This window comes from Podarcis vaucheri, assembly GCF_965113315.1.
Source record: "Podarcis vaucheri genome assembly, chromosome: 1".
NCBI lineage: Eukaryota > Metazoa > Chordata > Lepidosauria > Squamata > Lacertidae > Podarcis > Podarcis vaucheri.
In genome coordinates, this window is record NC_138759.1 from 135,358,180 (window position 1) to 135,385,666 (window position 27,487).

General features: G+C 47.0%; 2 protein-coding genes across 5 annotated transcripts in view; one reads left to right on the forward strand and one right to left on the reverse strand.

Annotated features, from left to right (window-relative positions):
- SLX9 (SLX9 ribosome biogenesis factor) overlaps positions 1 to 13,990 on the reverse strand; it is a gene marked incomplete at its 5' end in the record, with an annotated part of 40,215 nt that extends 26,225 nt beyond the window's left edge. Inside the window, 2 exons of one of the 2 annotated variants that reach the window (XM_082209972.1) lie at positions 11,870 to 11,972; positions 13,836 to 13,990. In XM_082209972.1, coding sequence (XP_082066098.1) covers positions 11,870 to 11,972; positions 13,836 to 13,970 — 238 coding nt within the window. Of the gene's footprint in view, positions 1 to 11,869; positions 11,973 to 12,776; positions 12,912 to 13,835 lie in introns of those variants that run through there. The other variant, XM_082209973.1, reaches the window with a different exon arrangement.
- ITGB2 (integrin subunit beta 2) overlaps positions 12,876 to 27,487 on the forward strand; it is a 42,637-nt gene continuing 28,025 nt past the window's right edge. Inside the window, exons 1-3 of one of the 3 annotated variants that reach the window (XM_082237666.1) lie at positions 12,906 to 13,006; positions 15,305 to 15,392; positions 19,263 to 19,437. The gene's annotated coding sequence lies outside the window, so the exon portion shown is untranslated. Of the gene's footprint in view, positions 13,007 to 15,304; positions 15,393 to 18,844; positions 19,438 to 27,487 lie in introns of those variants that run through there. The other 2 variants (XM_082237667.1, XM_082237668.1) reach the window with 2 other exon arrangements.

Genomic DNA, 27,487 nt, shown 5'->3' on the forward strand with positions numbered 1-27,487 from the left:
CAGTCCAAGAAGGCAGAGATTCACATCTGGGGTGCTGGAAGGACAGCTTTATTTCCTATCTGCTGCTTCACAGGCCTGCTTCCACCCAGGCCCCAGGTTGCTCTCGCCAATACGTAAGATCTTTCAGTGGGCTTCCCTGTGATTTGAAAATCACACCTAATAAGAGATATAAGCCAGACTGTAAAAGTTTGCCATATTTTTTTTCTAACAGTCAAGTTTAATATGATTTATAAACCACTGTCAATAGTAGTTAAACAAAGTTAAACGAAACAGATCCCTACTGAAAGTCTATAATCTAAACACTACAGAAAAAGCAAAAACAAAGAGAGGAAAGGAGGGGTTGAACTGAACATAAATCCAATCAAAAGCACTAAAAAATTGCAAACATTCATATAATGACTCCAAATTATTATGAAGTGTGCCTCAGATATGGAAGAAGGCATTTCATGGGCCAAAGCCAGAAGCAGCTAAATGGCACTAATTTACTTTTGAATATTAGTTGCCAAACTGCTCACAATCTTTAATTTATTTTTGGGGAAGATGCAACTACAGTGGTACCTTGATTAAGTTTTAATCCTTTAAAGCCCTAAATCATGGTTAGGCAAACTAAGGCCCGGGGGCCAGATCCGGCCCAATCGCTTTATAAATCCGGCCCGCGGATAGTCTGGGAATCAGCGTGTTTTTACATGAGTAGAATGTGTCCTTTTATTTAAAATGCATCTCTGGGTTATTTGTGGGGCATAGGAATTCGTTCTCCCCCCCCCCCTTCAAAATATAGTCCGGCCCCACACAAGGTCTGAGGGACAGTGTAATGGTCCCCTGCTGAAAAAGTTTGCTGATAGTTCCATCCCTGTATACCTGAAGGAGTGTCTCCACCCTCATCATTCAGCTCTGAGGGCCTTGTGGCAGTTCCCTCCCTGCGAGAAGTGAGGTTACAGGCAACCAGGTAGAGGGCCTTCTCAGTAGTCGTGCCCACCCTGTGGAATGCCCTCCCGTCAGATGTCAAGGAAATACAGTGGTACCTCGGGTTACATACGCTTCAGGTTACACACTCCACTAACCCAGAAATAGTGCTTCAGGTTAAGAACTTTGCTTCAGGATAAGAACAGAAATCGGGCTCCAGCGGCACAGCAGCAGCAGGAAGCCCCATTAGCTAAAGTGGTGATTCAAGTTAAGAACAGTTCCAGGTTAAGAACGGACCTCCGGAACGAATTACTTAACCCGATGTCATGGGGGTTGATTAGCTGCTTGTGCTTAAAAGTGTGCCCCTTCAGAGTTTGTGCGGCCCCACAAGTCTCTGTGCGTGACAGAGCTCATCAGACATGTCTGCTCTAGTCACTGGTGGAGTCCGACAGTGGCTGTTTGCGGAAACGCCTCCAACAAAGAAGTTCCTTAACGGAAACACGTCTCCTGGACTCACGACGTGACAGCTTCCGACGAAGCATGGGTCTCCCTGCAGTTGCTTCTGACACCTCCCCACTATTTTCGCTAGAGGTGTCTCTCACCCCTTTCTCTCCCCTGCTTCCTGCCTGCGTTGCTGCGTCTCTCTCAGTATTACTGAGATTCCCCTCCAGAGACCCCGTGCTCCCCCTGCTGGTCCCTGCTTTGGCTGTTGAGTCTCTCCCAGTCTCTGGGAGCCCTACCACCTCCTTTCCCTCTGATGTCAGTTCCCTGACATCCACCTCCCCTCCAGGGCCCCCTTCCCCCCCGCCCCCTCCCTCTCCTCTGGGCGGTGAGGAGCTGAAACCCCGAAACGAATCCTCTTCATCTTCAGACGTCTCGAACATCTCCCTCCATCGGTCTTCGTTCCGACTCGCTGAATCCTCCTCCACCTCGGAATCAGCGAACCCCTCCAACTCTTCTTCTTCGTCGGTGGTGGCGAAGTATTCCCTCCGGAACCTCGCCACTGGCTGGGGTTTACGAGGGAATCTCTGATGAAAGGCTTCAATCAGAACCTCGTCATCTACATCCTCTGCCCTGACCCAGGTGTTTTCCGACTCCGGTTCCCCTTCCCACCTTACCAAGTACTCTACTTGCTCTCCCTTCCACCTGGAATCGAGAATCTCCGCTACATGGTAGCTTTGTTCTTTTTCCTCCATCGCTGGTCCCCTATTGACCCTCCCCTCTCTGTCCCCTATATACGGTGACAGCAACGATCTGTGGAACACTGGGTGCAACTTCATGTGGTTCGGTAACCGGAGTCTGAAAGCCACTGGGTTGACCTGTTGCGTGACTTCAAATGGACCCAGTCTTCTGGGTCTTAACTTCTTACAACCTCCTTTAAACGGTAACCCTTGGGTGGACAGCCACACCTGGTCCCCCACCCTAATGCTTTCCCCTTCCCTTCTGGTTTTGTCTGCCTGCCTCTTATATTCCTCCTTCGCCCGGTTTAAATTAAGTTGAAGTTGGCGGTGGATAGCTTCCATTTCTTCAACGAACTGTTCTGCGGCTGGAACGCTCCAGTTCTCCCCCTCCCCCCCTGGGAAGGCTCGGGGATGACACCCGTGATTGGCCAAAAAGGGGCTCATCCCCGTGGACACGTTCTCTGCATTGTTGTAGGCAAATTCTGCCAACGCCAGCTTCTCCACCCAATCATTCTCTCTGTCATTAACATAACACCTCAAATATTGCTGGAGGACACCATTGGCTCTTTCCGCCTGCCCATTGGTTTCGGGATGACGGGCAGTAGAGAAATTGACCTCTACATGCAATAAGCCCATGAGCCTCCTCCAGAACCTGGAAGTAAATTGTTTCCCTCGGTCCGAAACCACCCTCAAGGGGGCGCCATGCAACCTAAACACATTTTCCACAAACAATTTGGCGGTTTCTTCTGCTGTGACCGCATGTGAGCAGGCTATAAAGTGGGCCATCTTGGTTAACAGGTCTACCACCACCATGATGGCTGTTTTCCCTTTGGACCTGGGCAGATCAGTTATGAAATCTATTGCCACTGCCTCCCATGGCCTCTCCGGCGTGGGTAGTGGTTCTAATAAACCTGCCGGTGCCCGCCTCTCCCCTTTGGCTCGTTGGCATCTGTCACACCCTCTCACATATTCCCGCACATCTTCCCTGACCTTGGGCCACCAGAATTCCCTGGTGACCAGCCACATGGTTTTGTGTTGCCCAAAATGCCCGGCTGTGGGGTTATCGTGCAGTTGCTTGAGTACCTTTTCCCTCAATTCCCCTTCAGGTATGTATAACGCTCCCTTGTAGTACAATGCCCCATTTCTCTCCTCAAAACCCCCGGGTTTGTCTCCCTCCCTCCTGAGACTCCTGAGTTTGTCCTGGGCGTATTCATCCTGCACCGTTCCCTCTACCAGCTCCCTTTGCCCCACCAATGCCGCCCCACACACCCAGCGGTCCTCGGGAATGACATGGGTCTCCTCGGGTGCACCCTCTCCCTCCAAATATTCAGGTTTGCGTGAGAGAGCGTCAGCCCTAACGTTCTCCGGGCCTGGTACGTAACAAATCTCAAAGTTAAATTTGGAGAACTCCTGGGCCCATCTCAACTGCCGTTGGTTGAGCACTCGCGCAGTTCTCCAATACTCTAGATTCTTATGGTCCGTGCACACTTGCACCTTCTGTTGTGCACCAATTAGTAGATGCCTCCATCTCCGGAAGGCCTCATAAATGGCAAGAAGTTCCCGGTCGTACACCGTGTAGTTCCTCTCAGATTTGTTCAGTTTTCGCGAAAAGAAGGCACACGGTCGCCACTCTGACCCCTCCTTCCCCGGCTGCAGAAGAAGCACCGCCCCTATGGCTCTGTCCGACGCGTCTGTTTCGACCCTCAGCTTTTTTTGTAAATCCACATGTAGAAGTTGTTCGTCAGAGGCGAAGGCCTTTTTCAGTTCATCAAACGCTCTCTCCGCCTCCCCCGTCCAAACAAACTTCTTTTTGCCGCTAAGACAGTCCGTGATGGGCGCCGTCAGGTGGGCGAAGTTCCGGATGAACTTACGATAAAAGTTTCCAAACCCTAGGAACCTCTGCACATCCTTCTTGGTCTTGGGTGTTTTCCATTCCAGCACCGCTTGAACCTTGCTGGGGTCCATAGCCAACCCCTTATCGGACAAGCGGTACCCCAGGAATTCCACCTCCTTGGTATGAAACTGACACTTCTCCAGTTTCACCCACAGTCTGTTGGCTTGCAGCCTGCTCAACACTTCCCTGACGTCTCTCACATGTTGCTCCTCGTTCTCCGAATACACCAACACGTCATCTAGGAAGGCCACGCAATTCTTGTAGAGCAAAGGCCCCAGCACGTGGTTCATAAAACTTTGAAAACACGCGGAGCCTGTTTGTAATCCAAAAGGCATCACGAGATATTCAAATGCCCCCAAAGGGGTGAACATGGTGGTCTTCCATTCATCCCCTTTCCTTATACGTATCAGGTTGTACGCCCCCCTCAGGTCCAGCTTTGTAAAAATCTTTCCTTTTCGCACCCTGGTCAAAATATCATCAATCCTGGGCATGGGAAAAGCCGCAGGCTCAGTCACTGCATTTAACTGTCGAAAGTCACATACCAGCCTCGGCTTGTCCGTGTTTTTTTTATCCACAAAAAACACTGGGCTACCCCCCGCTGCCTTAGACTCCCTGATGAAGCCTCTCTTCAGGTTCTTGTCAATGAACGCTCTCAACTCCTGCATCTCCCTGTCTGACATGGCATACAGCTTGCCTACAGGAAGCTGGGCTCCAGGGAGTAGATTAATCTGGCAATCAAAGGGCCTATGCGGGGGTAGTTGATCAGCTTCCTTCTCGCTGAACACATCGTTGAAATCAGCATACTGTGGTGGCACCGTCCCTTTCTCCATCACTTCAGTCCCTGCCAGGGTGGCTTGGGCCCCTGCTGAACCCCTTTCCCCCCTGCAGTGTTCTAAGCAATGTGCTGAACCGAAGGAAACCACTCTTTGATGCCAGCCCACCAGCGGATCATGTAGGGCTAGCCAGCTCATTCCCAAAATAATGGGAGCGCCTCCCAAGGTGGCCACATTAAACGCTATCAGTTCTGTGTGCCTTGCCACCCTCATTATCATTGGGACGGTCTGCAAGCTGACTCCTCCTCCCAACAGCTCCCTGCCATCGATTGTGGTCACCTGCAGGGGGTTGCTTAAAGGGATAGTCTGTATCTGATGTTCAGCAGCAAACTCCTTGCTCATAAAATTGCAAGAGCTGCCGGAATCCAACAGCGCCTTTATTTGTAGGGGGTGTCCATTTTGCAGCTCTAGCGACACTTCAATCACTAGGGCAGGTCGAGGAGCTTCTGGTACGGGCACTTTCACTGCTCTTGAGCCTGGTTGCAGTGCCCTGACGGCAACCAGGCGTTGGCTTTTACTTGCTCCGTTTCTCCCTGCTCTCCTCCCTCCACTGCCCCCACCATCCCTTGCCATTCCTTCCTCTGGGGGCAGACTCTGGCAAAGTGGCCTGGCTGTTGGCAGAGATAGCATTTCCGGGCTCCCTTTCCCTCCTTCTTCGCCCCCTCACTGGGCTTTGAAACTGCGCGCGCGCGGGCTGTTCCGATTTCCATCGGCTCTGCCGGCGGGAAAGCTGGCTCAGGAATGTCTGGAATGCGTAACTCCTTCCAACGTTCCCCTCTCCCTTCCCGCCTCTCCAAGGCTCTTGCCTCCTGGCGCGCTCCAATGGTCAGCGCAGACTTGGTCAGCTGATCCATCGACACAGCCCTGGGGCTCCTGGACAGCTCGTCTTTCACAGCTGAAGAAAGACCTTCTTCAAACAGCATCTGAATGGGTGCTGCCGATAAATCCCACCCCAATCTGTGAATCAGCATGGTAAATTCAGTCCAGTACTCACGGACAGATCTGCTTCCCTGCTTGCAAGCCATCAGCTGTCTGCGCACCAACCCTTCCTCAATATCACTGGAAAACATGATATCCATTGCACGAAAGAATTTCATAGTGTCCTTTAGGATATCGTTGTGCGTTGCCATCAGGGGCCGAACCCAATCACGCGCGCCCTTCTCAAGATGCCCAATTACGAAAGCAACTCGCGATTCCTCATCAGGGAACTCATCAAACTGCACATTCAGGGCATATTGCATCTCTGTCCTAAAGGCATGATAGTCCTTGGGGTCCCCCCCAAACTTCTGCACCAATCCTGGTACCTTTCTGGGGAACTGAGTGGTTCTCCCCTTCTTGTCAGCATCCTGCGCCCTCCTCTCCTCCAGCCTCGCCGTCTGCAGCGCAAGTTGGACTTCCAATGCTCGGTATCTTTCCTCCAAGCTTGGATCAGCTCCTCCTGCTCCGGCTCCTGCTGGGTCGCTCATGATGCTTTCTCCTGCACAGGCAGCGTACAAAGACTGTCGGACTGCTGTCATGGGGGTTGATTAGCTGCTTGTGCTTAAAAGTGTGCCCCTTCAGAGTTTGTGCGGCCCCACAAGTCTCTGTGCGTGACAGAGCTCATCAGACATGTCTGCTCTAGTCACTGGTGGAGTCCGACAGTGGCTGTTTGCGGAAACGCCTCCAACAAAGAAGTTCCTTAACGGAAACACGTCTCCTGGACTCACGACGTGACAGCTTCCGACGAAGCATGGGTCTCCCTGCAGTTGCTTCTGACACCTCCCCACTATTTTCGCTAGAGGTGTCTCTCACCCCTTTCTCTCCCCTGCTTCCTGCCTGCGTTGCTGCGTCTCTCTCAGTATTACTGAGATTCCCCTCCAGAGACCCCGTGCTCCCCCTGCTGGTCCCTGCTTTGGCTGTTGAGTCTCTCCCAGTCTCTGGGAGCCCTACCACCTCCTTTCCCTCTGATGTCAGTTCCCTGACACCCGAGGTACCACTGTACACAACTATATGACTTTTAGAAGGCATATGAAGGCAGCCCAGCACAGGGAAACTTTTAATGTTTGATGTCTCACTGTGTTTTTATATTTTGTTGGGAGCTGCCCAGTGTAGGTGAGGTACCAATAATAAAATTAGCATGATGATGTTTTGTCAGGCTTTCAGGTACTAATGGGTTAAGTATGTTTAATGCTGCTGCGAAGTATGTTTTAATGCACCTTATGATAGTTATTTTAATGTTGTGTTTATTATGAAATACATTTTATCTTATTTTCATAAAATGCTCTTTCTTGTAAAGGGTATAGAAGGGTATAGAAATGCCTTAAAAAATGACTGGCAAAAACAGCTGGAAGTGTGGAAGCAGCCAGAGAAAGAACTGTGAGCAGACGTGTGTCCTGCTTGCCACTCTTTGCACCTCCTGTTCAGGCAAAAGGGCTCTACCTCTGGGCTCAAGACAAAGGGGTAGGTCACCCTCCCCCCACTTCCTATAAAAGAACGGTGGAAAATATTTTAGATGTTAACTTGATTTTTAGCCTCATGCATAACCTTTCACTGCCTAGCGGCAAGAGTTCATATCCGTATGAGTCACACATCACTATACTGAAGCATAACTAGGATGCAGTGGTGAATAGGCAGCATGGGGCATGGGGCTAAAACTACACAGGCTTCCTCAGCTCCAGACAGCCAGGGCCTTGCGCTTGCAGGCCAGATGGGGAAAGGCTTGTGAGGCAGGGAGCAGGTCTTCCAGGGCTCACAGCCAAGGCTTTGTCCATAAACAACCACCGCAGTGTTCAAACAAATTATATTTAGCATGTCAAATGTGTACAGTAATTTAAATGTAGGGCTTATCCGGCTTTGCAAATGAATACAAACAGCAACCATTTTTGCCAGCCCCTCTGGCACCTACGCATGTGCCAAACACCGGACAGAGACACTCTTCCCTGACACAGCTATTACTTGCCTATCCTCCTCTCCAGCTGGTTGTGAGGAAGGTAAGTTAGTACTAGTTCTGGAGTTTGCTTTGCTTCTCCTTCCCAATCCTGTTTCATCACATCTCTGAGATTGTGCAAGCCTGAGGGGAGGGACTGGATCACTGTAAGCCACTATGGAAGCCTTTTTGGGCTGAAGAATGGGGTAAAAATCCTTCAAATAAATAAGTAAATCTAGGGCAAATGAGTGGCTAAAACTAAATGCATTATGTAAATTCCAAGACCTGAACTGCTGGAATAAACAGCAAGGCTTGAAAATTTTGCTTCTGGTGTGCAGAATAAATGTTGCCACCTGCTGACAGAAAACGAAGTAGAGGAAGGGCTCATCCACACAGCTGTTTAATGTGCATAGCAGGCGTACTGAACCTCCATTAGTTTTCCATTGTCCATATGAGGTTCTCTTCTGGCTCACTGCTTTCCCACACTTTCCCTCCCTCAAACTGGATTTTTTCACACCCTCTTGTTTTTGGAGGGCCCATGGTATGAGAAAATGAAGGCTGAGGGGAGGGAAAGTGTAGGAAGGCACTGAGCTGGAGGAGAACATCACATGGACAACAAATAATTCATGGTGGTAGAGGAAGATTAAAAGGTAAAGGTACCCCTGACTGTTAGGTCCAGTCACGGACGACTCTGGGGTTGCGCACTCATCTCACTCTATAGGCCTAGGGAGCCAGTGTTTGTCCACGACAGCTTCCGGGTCATGTGGCCAGCATGACTAAGCCGCTTCTTAGTCATGAGAACCAGAACAGCACACGGAAACGCCGTTTACCTTCCCGCCGGAGCAGTACCTATTTATCTACTTGCACTTTAACGTGCTTTCGAACTGCTAGGTTGGCAGGAGCTGGGACTGAACAAGGGGAGCTCACCCTGTCGCGGAGATTCGAACCGCCAACCTTCTGATCAGCCAGCCCTAGGCTCTGTGGTTTAGACCACAATGCCACCCGCATCCCTAGAGGAAGATTACTATCCACATTAAACAACAGTATGGATTGGACTACGGGGGGTCCCTGAGGGTCCCTTCCATGAGCCTGAAGAGAAAGGGTGTAAACAAAACCAAGCACACCAAGACCTATGAACATTGTGAAGACCTGCCATCATGCTGGAAAATACCAATAAAACTTAGTTAATGAGATCATTTAAGTTTTTATGCAACACACACACATCAATCTATTGTGATGCTGAGAACCTCCACAAAGAGAACTGCTCATTCCCACACTGAAGCATCCAAATTTTCACTCGCCGTGGCAAGTGTGCTATTTCCACTTACCATAGAAAGCCCCAGCCTCCTTCCTAACCCTGTTGCTTCAGACTGTCCCACTGGCTGCACAGCACTGGCGAGCACAGAAGTCCATTTGCCAGATGAAATGCAGAGCATTCTAGATTAGTGCCTCGCTATATGAAACGTTATCATCACAAACTATAGATGCAACTTGAGATCAGGAAAGTAACAGCTGCCACATTCCTTATTAAGCACTTGAAACTCTCTAAGGCCATGAGTATTGCCAGGCCATAATTAAAATTAAAATACTGTATACAGTCATACCTTGGTTTTTGAACAACTTAGTTCTCAAACATTTTGGCATGAGTGTTCTGGTTTGCGAACTATTTTTGGAAGCCGAGCGTCCGCCAGGGCTTCTGCACTTTGGTTTTCGAACATTTTGGAAGCCGAACAGACTTCTGGTACGGATTCCGTTCAACTTCCAAGGTATGACTGTACTTAAAAATCTATTCTCGTGAGCTAGAAGCTAGACTCTCAATTGGTAAACTCCTTTCACCAACATTTCAGATATGACTATTAATACTAACAATTTTCTTCTTGAAATAAGGAACATTGAGTCCCACTCTCTCCAGCTAAAAAATAGCACAGGGTCCAGCTCAATAATGAACTCATCTGCAGCTGCAATCTTCAAGGCCCTTGTGCATCCCAGGGAGGAAAAACAGATTACTAAACATAATATTTCAATTTTATATTACCCTGCAAAACCAATATGTTAATAATGCAGAGAACAGCTATAACAGCGACCTTTGTGGGCATTTACTAGACAAAAGCTTAATGCATTTTGAACACTGAAATAGAAACTGCTTTTATTACATACATCATAAGCTTTCATTTTCATTCTGAATGGCTTATCTCTCATGCTTTAGTTTTAATTTTAAATCAGAAATATTTATATCTGAAGAGCTCAGAAGGAACTGTCAGTAAGTCACAGAATGTATTTTACTGTACTTCTTGCAAACCTTTAAACACAAAGAAGCATCATTCTGCAAGGCCAGTTGAGTGCCCAAGGAATGGTGACTCTTCGGCTCAAGCCTTCCACCTCTCCTGACCTGCTCTGACATGGCCACAAGCAGATCCAATGCGTGCACTTTTGTTTTCAAACTCACTTGCATTCCCTACTACATCCAAACTCAAGAGAATCTATTTCGTTTGTAAACAGTTTGCCCCTGGCTTCATCCACCCAGTTTTAAACTACTGCATTTTTCGCTCTATAACACGCACCCGACCATAACACGCACATAGTTTTTAGAGGAGGAAAATCCGTAGGCATGCCACCCGTAGGCATTCCCTCCATAACACGCACAGGCATTTCCCCTTACTTCTTAGGAGGAAAAAAGTGAGTGTTATGGTGCAAAAAATACGGTAATCCGTTTTCCTGACTTTAGATTTATAAAGTTGGTTTAAAAGCACATCCTCCACACAGGGGTGCTAGAGGAGGAGAGGGAACAGGGAAGAGCAGAAAATTGAGGCTTGTGCACACAGCCTAAGAACAGAAGAACAGCCGGGTCCAGGACACTTCCTTGGCTGCGCCTCCCTCTCACAATAAGCTACAGTTTAGTGTTAAATGCAAAAGGTCAGGTGATTTGAGAAACCAAGTTACAATGTGCACGGATGCACTGCCTGAATTTCCACAGGGCAACACATTATGCAATTTCATTATTGCAAAAATATATAAATAAAAATTATTAACATTCATAACACAATGGGAAACCTCTCAAAACAATTCAAAAGCAGAAGCCGCCCATGACGCTGCTTTTGCAAGCTAGAGATGATAAGGGTTCCCACCCAATTAATGACTCAGTCCTAACAGGAGGATCCAAGAGGCATCTCACAAGTAGCACATAACGCCCCACCACCCAAAGGTGAGAAATGACTCTCTTCTTCTTCTGTCTCCCCTCCCCTCTCCCCTCTGGCTTGGACCATACACAAGCCTCCCAATTTACACTTGGTGTTTTGCAAGCCCTAAATAGTTCCTTTACCCCAGAAATCTCTCTTATTTCTTTCCCCCTCATGTTTGTGAAGCTGAAGCAGACGCTTCTGGCTACTTTATGGTGTAATTTGTATCGTTTTCATTAAGAAGTTTAATTAAAATATTGGGGGGTTGGGGTGGTAAGCAGCATAAGGGATCATCTACACTTCTTTTGGTGACACATTTCTTGGCATCAGCCCACGCTTGAAAGTGCTGTGTCAGAGTGCTTTTTTCTTCTTGCCCCAGTGCTTTCCCACAAAAATCCACTCTTTGCTGCTGAATCAGAACCAACAGCAATCTGTAGAAAACCGAAATGGCCATTGGGTCCAAGTCAGCATTAGAAAGTGGGTTTGTTGCCGGGGATGCACAGGGGGGAGTGCTCAGGCACAGCACTTTAAAGCACGGATCTGTGCCTAGAAAGCGTGGGGCAAAGGCAAGTGTGGATGAGCCCAGAGGTAGGGTGGGCAGTGTACCCTGCTACGTTATTAGGGAAGGGAGTGTCTTGTTCCAGGAAGGGCATTCAAATACAATAGTTCAGCAAACCAAAACTATGCCTAGTTTCATACAAACTGCTTCAAAGGTGTTGCTAGCTTGAGAAAAACCTTACATCTGACTGGTGTTGGCTTAAACTGTATGTAAATAGGGTTAACATCTTCTGGTGGTCTAAAATTCAACAGCTAATGAGAATGCACTTTTTAGTGGAAAAAGTTGTAACCCATTCCAAAGAATCTAGCCAATTTACAAATTGTTGAAGCTAGGAAGAGAATAGGTTTGATTCAGTAAGTGAATTTCTGCATTCTTTGTCACTGTGAGGCAGATGTACTAGAAAATCCTTAATTCTTACCCTTTATGGCTGAAGAAATGCTTTTCACATCAATGTCCAACGTCTTCACCAGACTTTTTGGATCAATCTTCACTCCAGCAAAGACGTTTGAGGTCATAAATACCTGGTCCCAACACAGACAAGAACAACAAAGAGTCTTGTGACACCTTCATCATGGCATAAGCTCAGGTGGACTACTATACATTTCATCAGATGTGATAAATAAAACATGTTAAGAATAAAATTTGATGTAACTATTCCCTTTGTCCCATGCACTGTTGTTGTTGCTGGCACCCGTCTGTCTCAGGAGACAATATAAGAGGGCACCTCTGAGAGTAAAGTCAAACCATTGGAGAGTTACAGTGCCTGCTGTAGATAATAAAGAATGATAAAGGAGAGACATGTTTTGTTGCAGTTGGGGCAGATTAAGGAGTTCGGTTTTACTGCTACAAGTGCAACATGGGATTTCTATTAGGCTGCTATTTCTACTGCACCATCCATGAGCAGGAGGGCAAAAGCCATGGGCCTAGCTGGGGGGAACGGAACTGCCCCCCCCAAGTAGATAAATAGGAATACTTAACTGGCCAATTGCATCACAGAACTTGTTCTGCCCCCTAACAGAGTCTGCTCCCCTCAAAAAACAAATCCTGGCAACACCTATGACAAAAGCATTAAATATACTGGCCAGAATATACTAGGCCGGAGAGTTGTTACTTTACCATATCTCAAGTATAAAAGCAAAATTTTGGTCAGTTTTATTCTCAAAGAATTATTTCTGTAATCAGTGGATATTCTTTTTTTTTACTTGTACTATAACTTTTGAGCCAAATTGGTGAATAAAAAGTAGAGGCGATAAAACGATTGAAGAAACCACCCCTAAACTGAAGCGGCAGTTGCAGGATCCTTTCAAACTTTGCTCACTCCTCACCTCCTCCTGTCCTAAGAAAGTTTTACCCTCCAGAAACGTGTCCTGTATCACCATCTTGTGGAGAGCCTTGTTCCGAGCTCTGAAGGCGCAAACCGCTCCTTTTGGTCTACCGCTGTAGGTGCTCCCAAGTGCCATGGGCTGGACCAGGGCTTTTTTCCAGCTGGAACTCAGCCCTGGCCCTTCTCAGGTGGGCCCATTGCCATTCCAAGAGAAGGAAGGAGGCCTTCAGGGTGAGTTGCAGCACCTCTACTTCTGGAGAAACAGCCCTGGGCTTTTGATGAATGATTTGAGGGGTGTCAACTCTCTCAGGCGCTGCGTAGGTCAACTGCCCAGATGTTGCCCCAGGGGCTGCTGGGAACTGCTGCTCTGCAACATCTGGCGGGCCAGAGGTTCCCACACACCTGGCACACGCCCTTCCCCCCTGGTGCCAGGGACGTATTTCGGGGGGGGGCAAGAAGCCAGTTATCTGTGGCGCAATGGGTCAGCGAGTTAAGCCCTTCCATTTACTTACTTACACCTGCCCCCCCAATGCCAGGTGCTGCAAAAGGAGCAGGAAGGGGGCGAGGAGGCTGCATCTTCCTCAGTGGCGTAGCGTGGGGGGTGCAGGGGGGGCCGGCCGCACCGGGCGCAACATCTGGGGGTTAGGGGGCGCAAATCCACGAGTTAGGGGGCGCAAATCTACGGGTTAGGGGGCGCAAATCCACGGGTTAGGGGGCGCAAATTACTTGCCTTGCCCCGGGTGCTGACAACCCACGCTACGCCACTGATCTTCCTTTCCTCCTCCGCCTCGCCAGCGAAGAATGGGGGGGGGGAAAAGGCGCTCGAAGACCAGATGCCCCCCATGAAGGGGCGCCTCGCCTCCCTGCCACTCCCCGCCCCCCGCCCCTTCCCGAGCTCATGGTGGGAGGGGGAACCCCGAGGCCATCCAGTCCACCTGCCGGCAGGCCAGCCGGGGCTTCAGGCGCCGGACCCGGGCAGCCAAACCCCCAAGCGAGGTCGCGGCAACGCCGGACGCCGCCTCCGCCCGCGCGGCCTGGTGGAGGAGCGCAGAGGCCTCACCTCGCCCGCCGTGGCCCTCGCCGCCTGGGCGCCCGTCGGGAGCGGCGCCTCGTCCTCGCCCGGGGTCCAGGGGCCCTTGGCCGGCCTGGGCGCCGCCCGGTGAAGCCGCGGCCGCCTCGCCGCTTTGCCCACCATGGCGGCGGCGGCAGCAGGAGGAGGAGAGCAGGAGGAAGGCTCGGGAGGAGGCCGAGGGAAGTCGCCCCCTCACGGCGCCCCGGGGAAGCGCCCAGGCCGCGCGCCACGTGCTGCCGTCTCCCTCAGCGCCGCGACGAGAAGGCCTGGCGCGGCCTCGAGGCGGCTTACGGAGGCCACCAGGCAGGCCGGGGGAAGCGGGGGAGAAGAGGGAGCCATGCCGGAACGGAGAGCACGCAGGCGGCCGCCGTACTAGACGCCTCTCAGGCAGCGGCCCTCGGGTCCACGGCAGCCCGGTCGCAAAGCCGCGAAATGCCCTCGCCCGCTCGCTGCCCCCGTCAGGCTGCCATTCTGAGGGGAGGCAGGCGCGTCTCTCTCGGTCGGCGAGCGCGGCCTGCGCCTTCCCTTCGGCCTCCATGGGGGCTTGTGGCCAGGCAAGAAGAGGCCGTGAGGGCGCCCTGGTGTCCAAGATGGGCGCCTGTCTGGTTCCTCCATGTCCGGCTTCTCTCTCTCTCTCTCTGTTCCAGAAAGGGGGAGAACCAATGGAGGAGGAACGGGCAGCGCCCTTCGAAGCCCCTTCTTCCTTCTCCACCTGTTCACCCCACCCTTCCTTCTTGCCTCTGTCTCCCCAGGTGAACCCCACTGACTTCAACGGGGTTCAGGTTGCCCTCCTGACCCACAGGGTGGCTCTCCCCAGCATAGCTGTCAACGTTTCCCTTTTCTTGTGAGGAATCCTATTCGGAATAAGGGAATTTCCTTTAAAAAAGGGAAAACGTTGACAGCTAGGCTCCCCAGGGAGGCTCGCCTGCTGCCCCCATGATACGCCTTTAGGGGCCGGGCAAAAATGTTCCTCTTCATAAAAAATTGTAGAATTGGGAGGTACCCCAAGGGTCATCCAGTCCAACCCCCTGCAATGTAGGTATCTCAGCTGAAGCGTCCATGACAGATGGCCATCCAAGCTCTGCTGAGAAACCTCCAAGGATGCCACCTTGGATGATGCCAGCTTCCATCCAAGCAGTGTCAAAACAGCTCTTAACTCTCAGAAAGCTCTTCCTGATGTTTAGCCAGAATCGCCTTTCTTCTAACTCGAAGTCATTGGTTTGAGTCCTACCCTCTGGAGCAGGAGAAAACAAGCCTGCTCCATCTTCCCTTGAGATATTTGAAGATGGCTGTCATATGGGATAGCTGCATAGTCCTGTCTTGCAGGGGGTTGGACTAAGATGACCCTTAGGGTCCCTTCCAACTCTACAATCCTATGACTTCTATATCTCCTCTCAGTCTCTTCTTTTCAAAGCAAAACCTACCCAGCTCCTTCAACCATTTCTCATAATGCTTAGTTTCCAGACCCTTGATCCTCTGGACACCTTCCAGCTTGTCAACATCTTCCTTAAATTGGGGTGCCCAGAACTGGACACAATATTCCAGGTGTGGTGATGTATCTGCTTTTGTTTGTTTTTATTATGTATGTTGTGTTCTCATTTTGTATTTTTATGCTGTGAACTAGGCTGAGATAAAGGGCAGTTTGCAAAGTTAATAATAAACAATAAGTAAACAAAATCCTTTCTGCTGGAGCGAATTAGGATGTCATGGACGTCCTTGTCCACAGCGGATGCCCTCACGGCAGCCATGGAAATTGCGCTGGATTGTTTCCACTTTACCCAGTGAGACCGGCTGGTGCAGGGTGGGGGAGCACAGATGCCATTCTCCAGGGAGGGGCTTGATCTGAGCCCTTCAACTTGCATAAGACTCGAGCTGTGCAACAGACAGTTGTAGAAAACTCACACCAGCCCATACCAGGCATACTGTGTGTCCTAGTCAGCGTGAGTCAGCAGAGCTTTGGAGATGGTGGACCCACTGCCCTGCTCTGCCTTGCTGATTCCACCCAGAGCTTAGGATTCCTCTGCCACTCACTTATGGGATTGAAAAATCGCCAAAAAACCCCACCCTTTATTATTAGAATCTACCAAATCAGTAATAAAAACACAATGCCATTTTATGTATGCATCAATTACTATTTATTAAACAGCATCTTACAGTATACAAGGATCCGGCTCATCATTCTAATGGTATGGCCTGTTTATACGTAGTAATGGTTTCATTATTGGTATTCAGTGGTACCTCGGGTTAAAGACGCTTCAGGTTACAGACTCCGCTAACCCAGAAATAGTACCTTGGGTTAAGAACTTTGCTTCAGGATGAGAACAGAAATTGTGCTCTGGTGGTGCAGCGGCAGCTGGAGGCCTCATTAGCTAAAGTGGTACCTCGGGTTAAGAACAGTTTCAGGTTAAGAATGGACCTCCAGAACGAATTAAGTTCTTAACCCAAGGTACCACTGTATTTTGAATAAAGAAATCTAAAATAAAATGTTTGTACAATATAAGACCCCAAAAAATACAAAGTAACATATCAAAGGCAATTGTGGTGCAAATAGGTTATTTCATCATAGGATATTTCAGAAGCATGTAACCTTTTCAGAATCTACATTTCGTCCAAACCTGCCAAATGTAACTCATGTCTTTATGTCATTTCATATGTTTGTATGGTGGTAGTACCAGATCACAATCCAGTGGGCTACTTAGTTTGAACACAGATATGGAGAATATCTTCTCTTCCAAATGTGTAATTACAATTTATACATTAACATTTGTGGTGCAGGAACCATTTCTATTAACCAATATCATGCCGCTCTAGTTACATTGAAACATGGTTAAAACTGTCACCCTGTGCACTAAGAGTTGATGGTATTGTATGTATGACACGTAAGTTGGCCCCAGCCGCTTTTCCTACTGATAAAACCAGGAAAGATCTAGCATTTAATATAATACTATACAGTGGTGCCTCGCAAGATGAAAAGAATCCATTCCGCGAGTCTCTTCGTCTTGCGGTTTTTTCGTCTTGCGAAGCAAGCCCATTAGCGGATTAGCGCTATTAGCGGCTTAGCGGGCTTAGCGGATCAGCTGATAAGCGGCTTAGCGGATCAGCTGATAAGCGGCTTAGGATCAGCTGATAAGCGGCTTAGCGGCTTGGGGAAAAGGGGGGGAAGGGGAAAAAACCCGCAGGAACTCGCAAGACATTTTCGTCTTGCGAAGCAAGCCCATAGGAAATTCGTTTTGCGAAGCACCTCCAAAACAGAAAACCCTTTCGTCTAGCGGGTTTTCCGTCTTGCGAGGCATTCGTCTTGCGGGGCACCACTGTAAAGGAATATAAGGCTAGGTGAGGTGTAGGAATATAAGGCTAGATGTAGCCACACATGTTGGTGTGTTGAGTGTGTGCAAGGAAAAAAGAAATGAAAAGCCGTTAAACTTCATATGAACGTGCAGATGTACCATTTAGCTGTTTAGCTACGTGGGATTTATTGTTTTGTGAGATTTCCCCCCTGGACAGTCAAGATGCACTATTATCCAGCAAATGTTTTTGTAACAATATGTATTGTCAGATAGTTATTTTTTACTTTAGGAAGTCTCAGAAAGTGACTACGCACATGTGAGGCATCTTTTACTTAACTCCTGATAGGTTGCATCAGAATCAGGATGTGCCTCACCCCCACAGGGGACAAGCAACATTTCACCACAATTGCTACCAATCTTCTTCCTTGTTTAGCAACTGCAAAGTCTACACTGTGATGCCAAGGAGCTTAGCACTATCACGATGAACAGAGGGGCTTGACCCAATATGTCCTATAATGACCACTTATTTTATTATTTATTATTTTAGCCCCTTAGCCTAAAATTGTAAGGAATCCCTTGGAAGCAGGAAACCTGAAAGAACTCTCTAAGGTGGTTTGCTATAGGAAGCCAGCAGAGGCAGGCCTCGCATGAGCCTCCTTGGCAAAGAACTTGCTCACGTATTTTTCAAATATTTTTATTTCAGTGTTATAATATGACATTTACAAATCTAGGTTATACTGTACACATATTCCACAGTTTCAGGCACAACTCTTTGCTGACACTTTGACTCATTTGCAAGTTACAGTGTTGAAAAAGACCATTTCCTTCCTCTCTTCCTCATTCTAAAATAGCAACTTACTACTAATCAGTTATCCTGCAAAAAGAAATGAGTGAAGACCCCACTATTTCCCTACAAGTTGTTTCTTCAGGTTCCAGCAACTTCTGATTTACCCTCAAATGTGTAACAAGATGTTGACATGGGTTCAGAAGTTATTCCAAAATAGACAATTGTAAAAGTGAAAAATGCAGGGTTCTCTTAGACAATGTTTGTTTTATTTAGCTTTCTATTTTATCCAAACTTTTATAGCACTCTTCAGTTTAAAAGACTCCCAGGGTACCTCACATCTGTATTGAATAGAAACATATACCGGTAAATCAAACAAAAACGGGAGCAGATTAAGAAACATCACAACAGATTAAAAGCAGCAAAATGACATGCCTCAAAATCAGGATAAATAAAAAGACATCAAGAATTGTGGCAGAATCCGAGACCAGGGAGAAGAGTTGGTGAAAGAAGACTGGAAGAAATTTAAAGACTATTTACAGAAATATTGTACAATTAATGAATGTTAGAAGGATGTTGGATAGAAACTAAGGGGTTTCCAGCTGTAATGCTTTAGGAGATACGAAAAAAAAAGGTTTATAAATGGGTAAAAGCTTAATGGTAAGGATTTGCTGAACTAACAAATTGAAGTGGAATACAAAGAAGGGAGGTATGAGGAGGTCTGGGGAAATAAGCATAAGGAAGATATGTTATGGAAAATTATCTGTTTTTAAACTGTTTTTATGTTGTATTTTGTATTTTGTTTCTTTTTATTTTTTATTTTTTTTCCATTGTTATATTTAAAAAAAAACTTTAATAAATATCTTTTGGGGGGAAAAACAAGAATTGGACCTGGCCAGCATTGCTGGCCAGGGAATTATAAAGTTAGGGTTGCCCATATGAAAAGGCCTCTCCAGTCACCACCCATCTCACTTAGAAATGAAGGTGGAAGACCCTCCAAGGTATGCTGGCTCATTTGAGAGACCTCTAAAGGACTTTAGGGCAGCCGGCCTGGAAATGACTACAGTGAGCACTGTAATGGTTTCCTTCATAGTGTTTTATGCTGAAGGGGAAAAAGCTTCCAAGGGGTCTTTCTCAGGCTTTTGGCTAAGATCAAGATTTCACCAAGGGGTAAAAAGATCAAGATTTTACCAAGGGGTAAAAGTCCTTTTCTGAGAAATATTGGGTTTCCAGTGTTTTAACTGAACACACATTATGGGGATTTGGGCACAGTTTTGAACTTTGGATGCCTTGAAAATAAGCTTTCCACCCTCCCTCACTTCTCACTTCCTCTGCAACCCACAGGGGCAAGATATGCAATATCAATGAAAAAGGAAGAGGCGTGGGCCTTTTTCTGCCTTCTGAGGAGCCGTTTGGCTTTTTCTCACTTCTACAGAAGGAACTGATCAGAAGACAGAGAACTTCACAACACACCCAAAAAAAATAGCTGAGAAGAAGCCAGAGAGACTGACAACTTGATGTATGTTTTTAAATTCTTTGTTTATTTGTGTTTTACTCTTTTCGCAAACTGAGTATGCAGAGTTTGACATCTGTATTATCTTCCTGTGGGCTTGGTATGTCCAAAATCTTAACTGAAGTACCACTAGCAGCCAATACATGTACAGTGGTATCTCGGGTTACATACGCTTCAGGTTACAGATTCCGCTAACCCAGAAATAGTACCTCGGTTTAAGAACTTTGCTTCAGGATGAGAACAGAAATCGTGCAGCAGCGGCAGTAGCAGGAGGCCTCATTAGCTAAAGTGGTTCTTCAAGTTAAGAACAGTTTCAGGTTAAGAACAGACATCCAGAACGAATTAAGTTCTTAACCTGAGGTACCACTGTAACTGTAAAGGTAATTAATTCAATTGAACTTCAGTATTTGATGGAGGCACCATACCTTCCAGTTCTCTAGATATTGGCTGCCCTCAGGTGTGAGTCTAGCACTGAAGGTTAGCTGTATGTTTCCTGTAGATATCTGTAATGGAGCCCCGACTGCCCCCTACCTCGTTGTTGTTGTTCATTGAAAGGAAAGCATTTGGGGTCAATGCCTTCCCCACCCACTATTTTCAAGGTTGCAGTCGCCCTACACACACCTTTTCCTCATGTGGGATTCAAAATGCAAGGCAGTTTCTCTCTTTGTAGCTGAGAGGAAAACAACAGAAAGAAGGGCTAGAGCTTTCTAGAGTCACCAGGTTGAAGAGAAATACTTCTGAGGAGAAACAGACCTTCTGCCTAGCATTCTGCATGTGAGGGAGCAGTTGTTGTCTCGGGGAGACAATGGAGGATTGCACCTTTGGAGGTGAAGTCAAACCGTTGGAAGTGTTAGAAACAGATGTGAAAGTTAGGAGCTAAAGGGCACATTAAATCCAGTTATGGGCACAACAATGGAATGTCTTGGCATGCTTTTTTGTTACAAGAATACAAAGCTGAAAATAAATGAACTGCAGCTAAAATATTATGTTCATTTTTCACATGGTCTAGTCCTTCCCCTGCCCACCCCCCTGATATTCTTAAGAGGGTCTCTTCTCGTCTTCAGAGAGTAGCTGAAATTGGGGAGGCAGAATAAGGTTCTCCTTTCCTTCCACTCTGCAGTTTTAATCTGAAATCTTAGGCCCAGTACGACACCCAGAGCTCAGAAATGCTTGCACTAATGAAATTCCCTGTCTCAAAATGCGCCTAGAACAATGGGAATTTCAAACACTGGATACAGCACCTGTTGTGGCTGAGCAGACCGATGTGGGAAAGACATGTTCTGTTGCATCTGGGACAGATACAGGTGTCACGTTGTGCTGATGCACCATGGCGGTTTTTTCTCTATGTTCCTCCCAGCGGTCATAACTATATCCTTAATGAGCCCATTTCTTGCTGGCCTATAGTTCAATGTGCAACTTTCATCTCTGCTTCTGTGAAAGCGGTATGCTAGCTATTTTGTGGTGCGGCATGTGTAAGTTTGCAGGTCAGCTTGCTTTTCACACTTCTGCGGAATATCTCATGAGAAAGCTACATTCTGCGGCTTCTGATGAAACCTGGTGTGGAATAGTATTATATAAGCTTAGAATCCTTTTAAAGTGACAGGACTCCAGCAATGGAATCCAGTACCCAAGATTTGGTTAAAGTTCTGTTTTTCCCCAGGCAGATATGAGTCTGACCAGGACTACAATGCTAACCTTGCCTACTCAAAAGTAAGTCCTATTCAATTCAAAGAGACTTACTCCCAAGTAAGTGGGGTTAGGATTGCAGCCGTACATTGTGTAGTGTGCTACCTTTTGGTACGTTTGTAACAGATTGGTGTAAGTGGACAGTAACTAATAAAAATAAATACTCTCTTTGCTTGTCTGCATTGGGTTGCTAACTTTTTTTTGTGGCAGGGCTTCTGTGCTTTTATAACAATTGTATGATATGAAGGGATGCTTGTGTTTTTACTGACCCCGCTCCCGTCCCTTTAACTCTAACTTGACAGATAGAAATGCAAGAAGTTGCAACTCCAGTGATAAACATTAGTTTTGCCAGCTGGGAAGCTGAATGTTTTCCCGGTGTGTGGATTTTAGGCACAGGGTCACATGAGGCTTGGAGTATAACTTGGAATCATAGAATTGCAGAGCTGTAAGGGACCTGAGGGTCATCTAGTCCAACCCCCTGCAAGGCAAGAATCGCAGCTAAAGCATCCATGACAGATGGCCAGGCAACCTTTGCTTAAAAGCCCTTCGTGGAAAGAGTTTACCACCCTCTAAGCGATACAGTCCTGTTGTCAAACAGCTCTTGCTGTCAGAAAGTCATCATCATCGTCAACAACCTTTATTACGGTCCAGAGACCCAACAAATCGTTACAAAGCAATACACAATCCGTACAGCCTACCTCCAGGTTAAACAAGCATTTTGTTCAGAATATAGGGATCATTGGTTCTTGCAACCACCGATAAAAACATTGCCACCGCTAATGTTCTAGCGTTTGCCCGGTCTTCCAATAGGAACCTGACATAGTGAGCCTCTGATTTTCCCGGGAAAGGTACCAGCAAGGGTAATATCAGTTCAGCCCTGGCTTGCTCATATTTTGCACAGTGGTGTTAGAAAGTTATTCCTGATGTTTTGTCAGAATCTCATTTTTTGTAACTTTAGGAATCCTTTAAGATAAAGGAAGAGAATAACATATAGCATCCTATTATTTCTATATTGTTTCACCCTGTTTTTTCACACTGGTTCTCCAAAGGCAAATGCTTGTAGGAATATGCAGCATAAATTTAATGATATTTTAAGTAGAAAGTGGGGGGGGGGGGGGAGAGAGCTCACCAACTAGATTTGTTCCCTAGTATGCCTAGGATTGTATTTCTATGGTACATAGACAACCAGCCTATAAAATCTGAAATTTGGGCTTTTAAAGTCATATTTTAAAAGGTGTCTGACAACATTTATAATTATTTTCCCTTGTAGTAAAGAGAAGAGAGGGAGATACATTTCCTGCTTCAAACAGTACCTAAGACTATTTATGGAAACAGCATTCAGATGAATGTTGTAAGATACAATCACAGGCACAGCATGCTTTTACCTTTGCTTTCCATATGTCTCCATCAGCAGTGCAAATGCCCCTTGCCCTTCATTCTTCCACGCTGCAGGCAGAAAGACTCATCAAGAGTTCCCTTTTTCTCAGAGCTCTTTCAACACAACAACTTGAAAATAAGGAACATAAGTCAGAAAAGTCAAATGAGATGGGGACAGCCAGAAGCAAGGGAGGAATTCCGCAAAGAGTGAAGCAAATAGGCCCAGTCTTTTCCAGGCATCCTCTGCTGCTTTCATTTTCCCCAGGGAATTTGGAAGCCAATGGCACAGTCCCAGCTTCATGCTAAACTATTGCTTAGTACTATATGAATGAGCCTCAGTCTTGTACACTCCCCCTCTCCCCTCCTCCTCTGGCTCATCCACATGGTTGGAATTGAAAGCGTTCACTTCCTGCCTTAAATTAATCATAGTTTGTTGTTAAATAGTTGAAACTATGGCTTATTGAAACAAGCCAAAATGAAACCATGCTTTTTCATCCTGGCTTGTTTGAGCAAACAGTTCCTGGTTTTGACAGCATATATTCCAGTTTATTTAAACTAAGAGAAGATGCCTCCAATCTCCGAATTGCATCTACAACAGGGGAGAGCAGCAAGGTGTGCACACAAGCCCAAATCTCATCCAGGCTTGTTCACATAGTGCTGAACTGTGGTTTAGTGTTATGTAGAAACCAGGCCACTGTCAATAATCTCCATCCTCATATATCAGAGCAAGCCACTCATGAAGGATAATAGGTACTCATCAGGAAGGCTATAAATACTCACAGGGTCCGGGGAAGTGTGCACATTAATAGCAGCCCAAAGCAGGAGAGGGCAATGGTGTGCATGTCTGAACTTAGCTTCCCCATGGGCATTGTTAACGGAAAAAAATCTGAGGGCTCTCTTGGACAAAAACAAAGACACCAACCAGGATAACTTGGAGCAAAACAGCAGCCTGTAGGCTTGGCCTTTATTGAACTGTTGCAACAGGGTTCCCTTCCCTTGCAAGAGAGAGGAAAGACCCCGAACAATGGGCTGCAAGACCTTATAAAAACTTTTGAAATTCCCCTCCTCTAGGTCAAGCCCACCCCCAGAAACATCATGCATACATTACAGAAAGGAGGGGTTGACATCATGCATACATTACAGAAGGGGTTGACATCATGCATACATTACAGAAAGGAGGGGTTGAGGGAGGAGTTGTGGAGGTAACCTGATTATCTTGTCACCTGGCTGGTTCCTCCTTTCCCCCTCCCCATGAGTACTTTCCAGGTGACAATGGGGAGTTTGCAGTTTCCTGCCCCCAGAGGGAAGATCTGATCATTGTCCTTTGTTTCAGCCTGTGGCGAATCCACTGTTCTTTGTGATTTTGATTGTCTTCTGTCTGGGATTATCAGGGTTGACATAGCAACTGGGCAGGGCTCCTGTGGATGTGCTGGGATGGTGAAGGGATTATGGCTGACCAGAAACCAAGCACCCCCCTTTGATAGTCCTTGTCACATGGAGTAAAAAATGGAACAGTGCAAATCCGATGTATGGTTGATTTTCTATGAATTTATAACAGAAATGTGGCGTATGTAGTGTGTGAGTGTGAGTGTGTGTGAAGTTTGTGGAAACAGAATGATTGGGGTGGGGGGGTTCCTGCTACAGCATCCAACTGAACCCTTTGAGAATAAAATGCTGGACTAGACTGTCTTCAGCCTGATCCATCAGGGCTGTCCTCTTTCACTTGTTTCCCTGACTTGGTGTCTGGTTCTGACTGAGAGCAAAGTAGCTAGGGTGGAAGACTGAAAGGAGGCAGGAGGCAGAGCAGGGTCAGTTCCCCTTGCCCACACAGCCCTCTGGCTCTTAAAATTGATCAGCACTGCAGGCCACTGGATCTGCTGCTGCCACATGTAATTTATTCCTGAGGGAGCCTCCTAGGAGGGACATTTGAGACGTACCTTCAACATCATATGAGAAAAGTGACAGCAAGAGTTGTCCTTTATTAGTGTTGTAGCATCATATATGTGGAGAGGGAGGATGAAACCTTTCCCACACTCCTGAATTGCTTAGACAGAGGCCACATCCACAGCATACCTTTAAAGCTCTGTGATACCACTTTAAAAAGTCATGGCTTCCCCTAAAGGATCCTGGGAGCTGTAGTTGGTAAAAGGTGCTGAGAGTTGTTAGGAGGCTCCTATTCCCCTCCCACAGCTACTGTTTCCAGAGTTCCCTGTGAAACAGGATTGATTATTAAACAAATCTAGGAATTGTACCTCTGGGAGGGGGTAATGGGGTCCTCTAGCAATTCTCAGTAAGTACCCTTAGCCAAGTCCTGCTCCCAGAAATTTTCAGGTGATGCCAAGATGCCAGGATTCTGGGATGTAAAAACAAGAGCTTGTCTTCATCTCTGAGAAATTAAAATTTGGTTGTGAACCCACGGTCTGTCCCAAACCTAACACGAAACGCACAGGCTCCTGGAGTAGGCAGGAAACAAAAGTAAAGAGAAATTTGGTGGCCTTTAATTTGGCAAAGCCAGGGATAAATCTGGCAGAGTGCTGGATAAACAGAGTCACTTGGAACCAAATTATCCAGTATTATCAAGTTGTAATATAGCTCTCAAAAGGAAAAGCCCATCTACATAGGTGGTGGGCAGTTATTTTCCTCTGGTTGTGCATTTCATCTTGAACAACTAGAATTGGTTTTCTTTGAAGCACAACAAGCAAAGGGAGATGTGTTGTTCTACAATAACAAAAAGTCCCCAATCCACAGTTGAGTAATACTTAACTGGAACAAACCAAATGGCAAAAAGTGTTGCAAGGTTTTGGTTCTCCGTAACTATGATTAGATCATCACAGCACAATTGCACCAAGGGTCCCTCTTGCCTTCGCCACCAACAGAAGCAGCAGAGGGACCTCTCAGTTGTGATCAGCTTGGGCACCATCCATCCTTGCCAATGATGAAGATGGAATGGTTGCCTGTGCCTGCTCCTCCTCACCTTTAAGGGCACAGTTGCAAGCAGAGGGACCAGCTGAGCTGCTCCTGCACCTTGATGTCCAAGGGGATGGCAGAAGCAAGAGCTGTATGAAGAAACAGCCACAAGCAGCAGCAGCAATGCTTAATGTGCAGCACACATGTGCACGTCCTTGCTGCCATTCCTTCTCAGTCTTCTGTGGTTCTTGTGATGCCTGTTTGTCACTGTGGCCTTTGCAGTCAGGCTCACCACAACAGGCCTCCCCATGTGGGATGCAAGAGGGGGGGGGCCTCCCAGAGCAGCAGCTCCTGGCTGGGCTGCCCCAGGAGCAGTGGCGTAGCATGGGGGGTGCAGGGGGGGCTGGCCGCACCGGGCGCAACATCTGGGGGTTAGGGTTAGGGGGCGCAAATCCGCGGGTTAGGGGGCGCAAATTACTTGCCTTGCCCCGGGTGCTGACAACCCACGCTACACCACTGCCCAGGAGATGTCGGAGGAAATGAGCCTGGGGATTAATACACAGGGACAGGTTGGTTTAAACTGTGCACGTGCATCTTTCCTCTGTGTCCACATTATTTAATTTACTTCTCAAGCGTGCTGCCTGTACAATATAATCCACAATTGGCTGGTTTGGGTATGTTTTACTCAGAAGTAACCACCTCAAAATAAGTGAGGCTTCTTGAGTAAAAAATGGTGACATTGCAATGTTGCCATCTCCCCGCACCCTCCGATTTTCTAAAGGCCTTCTCTCTGTTTCCACTCTTGGCCTAGTGGGTATCACGGGGGTGGGGGGGTATTTATTACTCTGTAGCGAATCATAAAACAAAAATGCAAAATATAAAATACAAAACCAGCCACTAACTTCAACTGTTAACATTCATCACCTTCAGCAGCAGCGAGTTTAAATTTCATTTGACTGGACTTTAACTCAAGAATATATTTCTATTTATCAAGGTTGGTAAAATACTCTCTCTGTGTGTGTGTTTTGCTGAAAGGTGTGAAATTGCACATGCTCAAAGGTTGGGTTTTTTTGTAGTCAATGAGAGCTTCTTCAATAATAAAGTTGTAAGCAACCACAAGACTTAATTTGTGGCCCTCTATTTCATTGGTTTGTTGGGGAGGGAGGGGCCCCATTTTGGAAACTGCACCTGACTTTTCCATAACTTGTCATCAGGCAAGATGTTACACAAAGCATGGGCGAGGTTGGAGGGGTTTCCCCCTCTTCTGGACCAACGCAGCTACCTAGCTGTGCTTTTTATACCTTGCTCTTCTAAATTAAAGTTTTTCTTTACTCCTGCCCCCTGCCTACTCCAGGAAGCTTGTAGACAGAGATGGGGAATGTGTGTTGTCGGACTCCAACTCCCATCAGCCCAGCCAGAATGATCAGTTGTGAAAGATAACAGAAGTTGGATTTTAACAATATGTGGAGGGCTGCAGCTTCCACACCTTTGGTTTAATATTTGGGACAGATCTTACAAAACATATTTTAATTACTCATTGCTTCTACATCCTGGAGTCCTAAACATGTAACATGATAGCTCCGCAGTACTTGGGAAGAACTTACTTAGCCCTACATTTTAGAACTGTCTATGACAGCCTAATTTCTGAACTTTTTCGGTTTTTATTTTTCCTCCCCCTCCACCCACTCCTGCCTCTTGTGTAACACCTTGCCTGAAAAAGAATTATGGAGAACTTAAAAGTTTTCCGCACTTTTGTGACATAGATCTGTAGCTACACAGCTAGCCAGAAATATGCTTATGTTTGTGGAAACAATGCCTTTTGTTGCTTGGGGGGGTGTCGAAATATCAGTACAGTAATGCACTTTGCTAGACTACGGCTTTGAGAGGCATCTAGAATGCCCAATTAGGGTTTTTACAGAAAGACATAAAAAGCAGTGGAAGTATCTTTTATTTCAGTGCTATTCTTCTGCTAGCCTCCTTGCAGAGCAATAGCAAGAGATGCATCATTGCATTCTGGAGGGGTGTAGGGGAGACGAGGCACCCTGGTGCAAGGATGAAGGTGGGTGAGGCAGGAATATATTTGCCT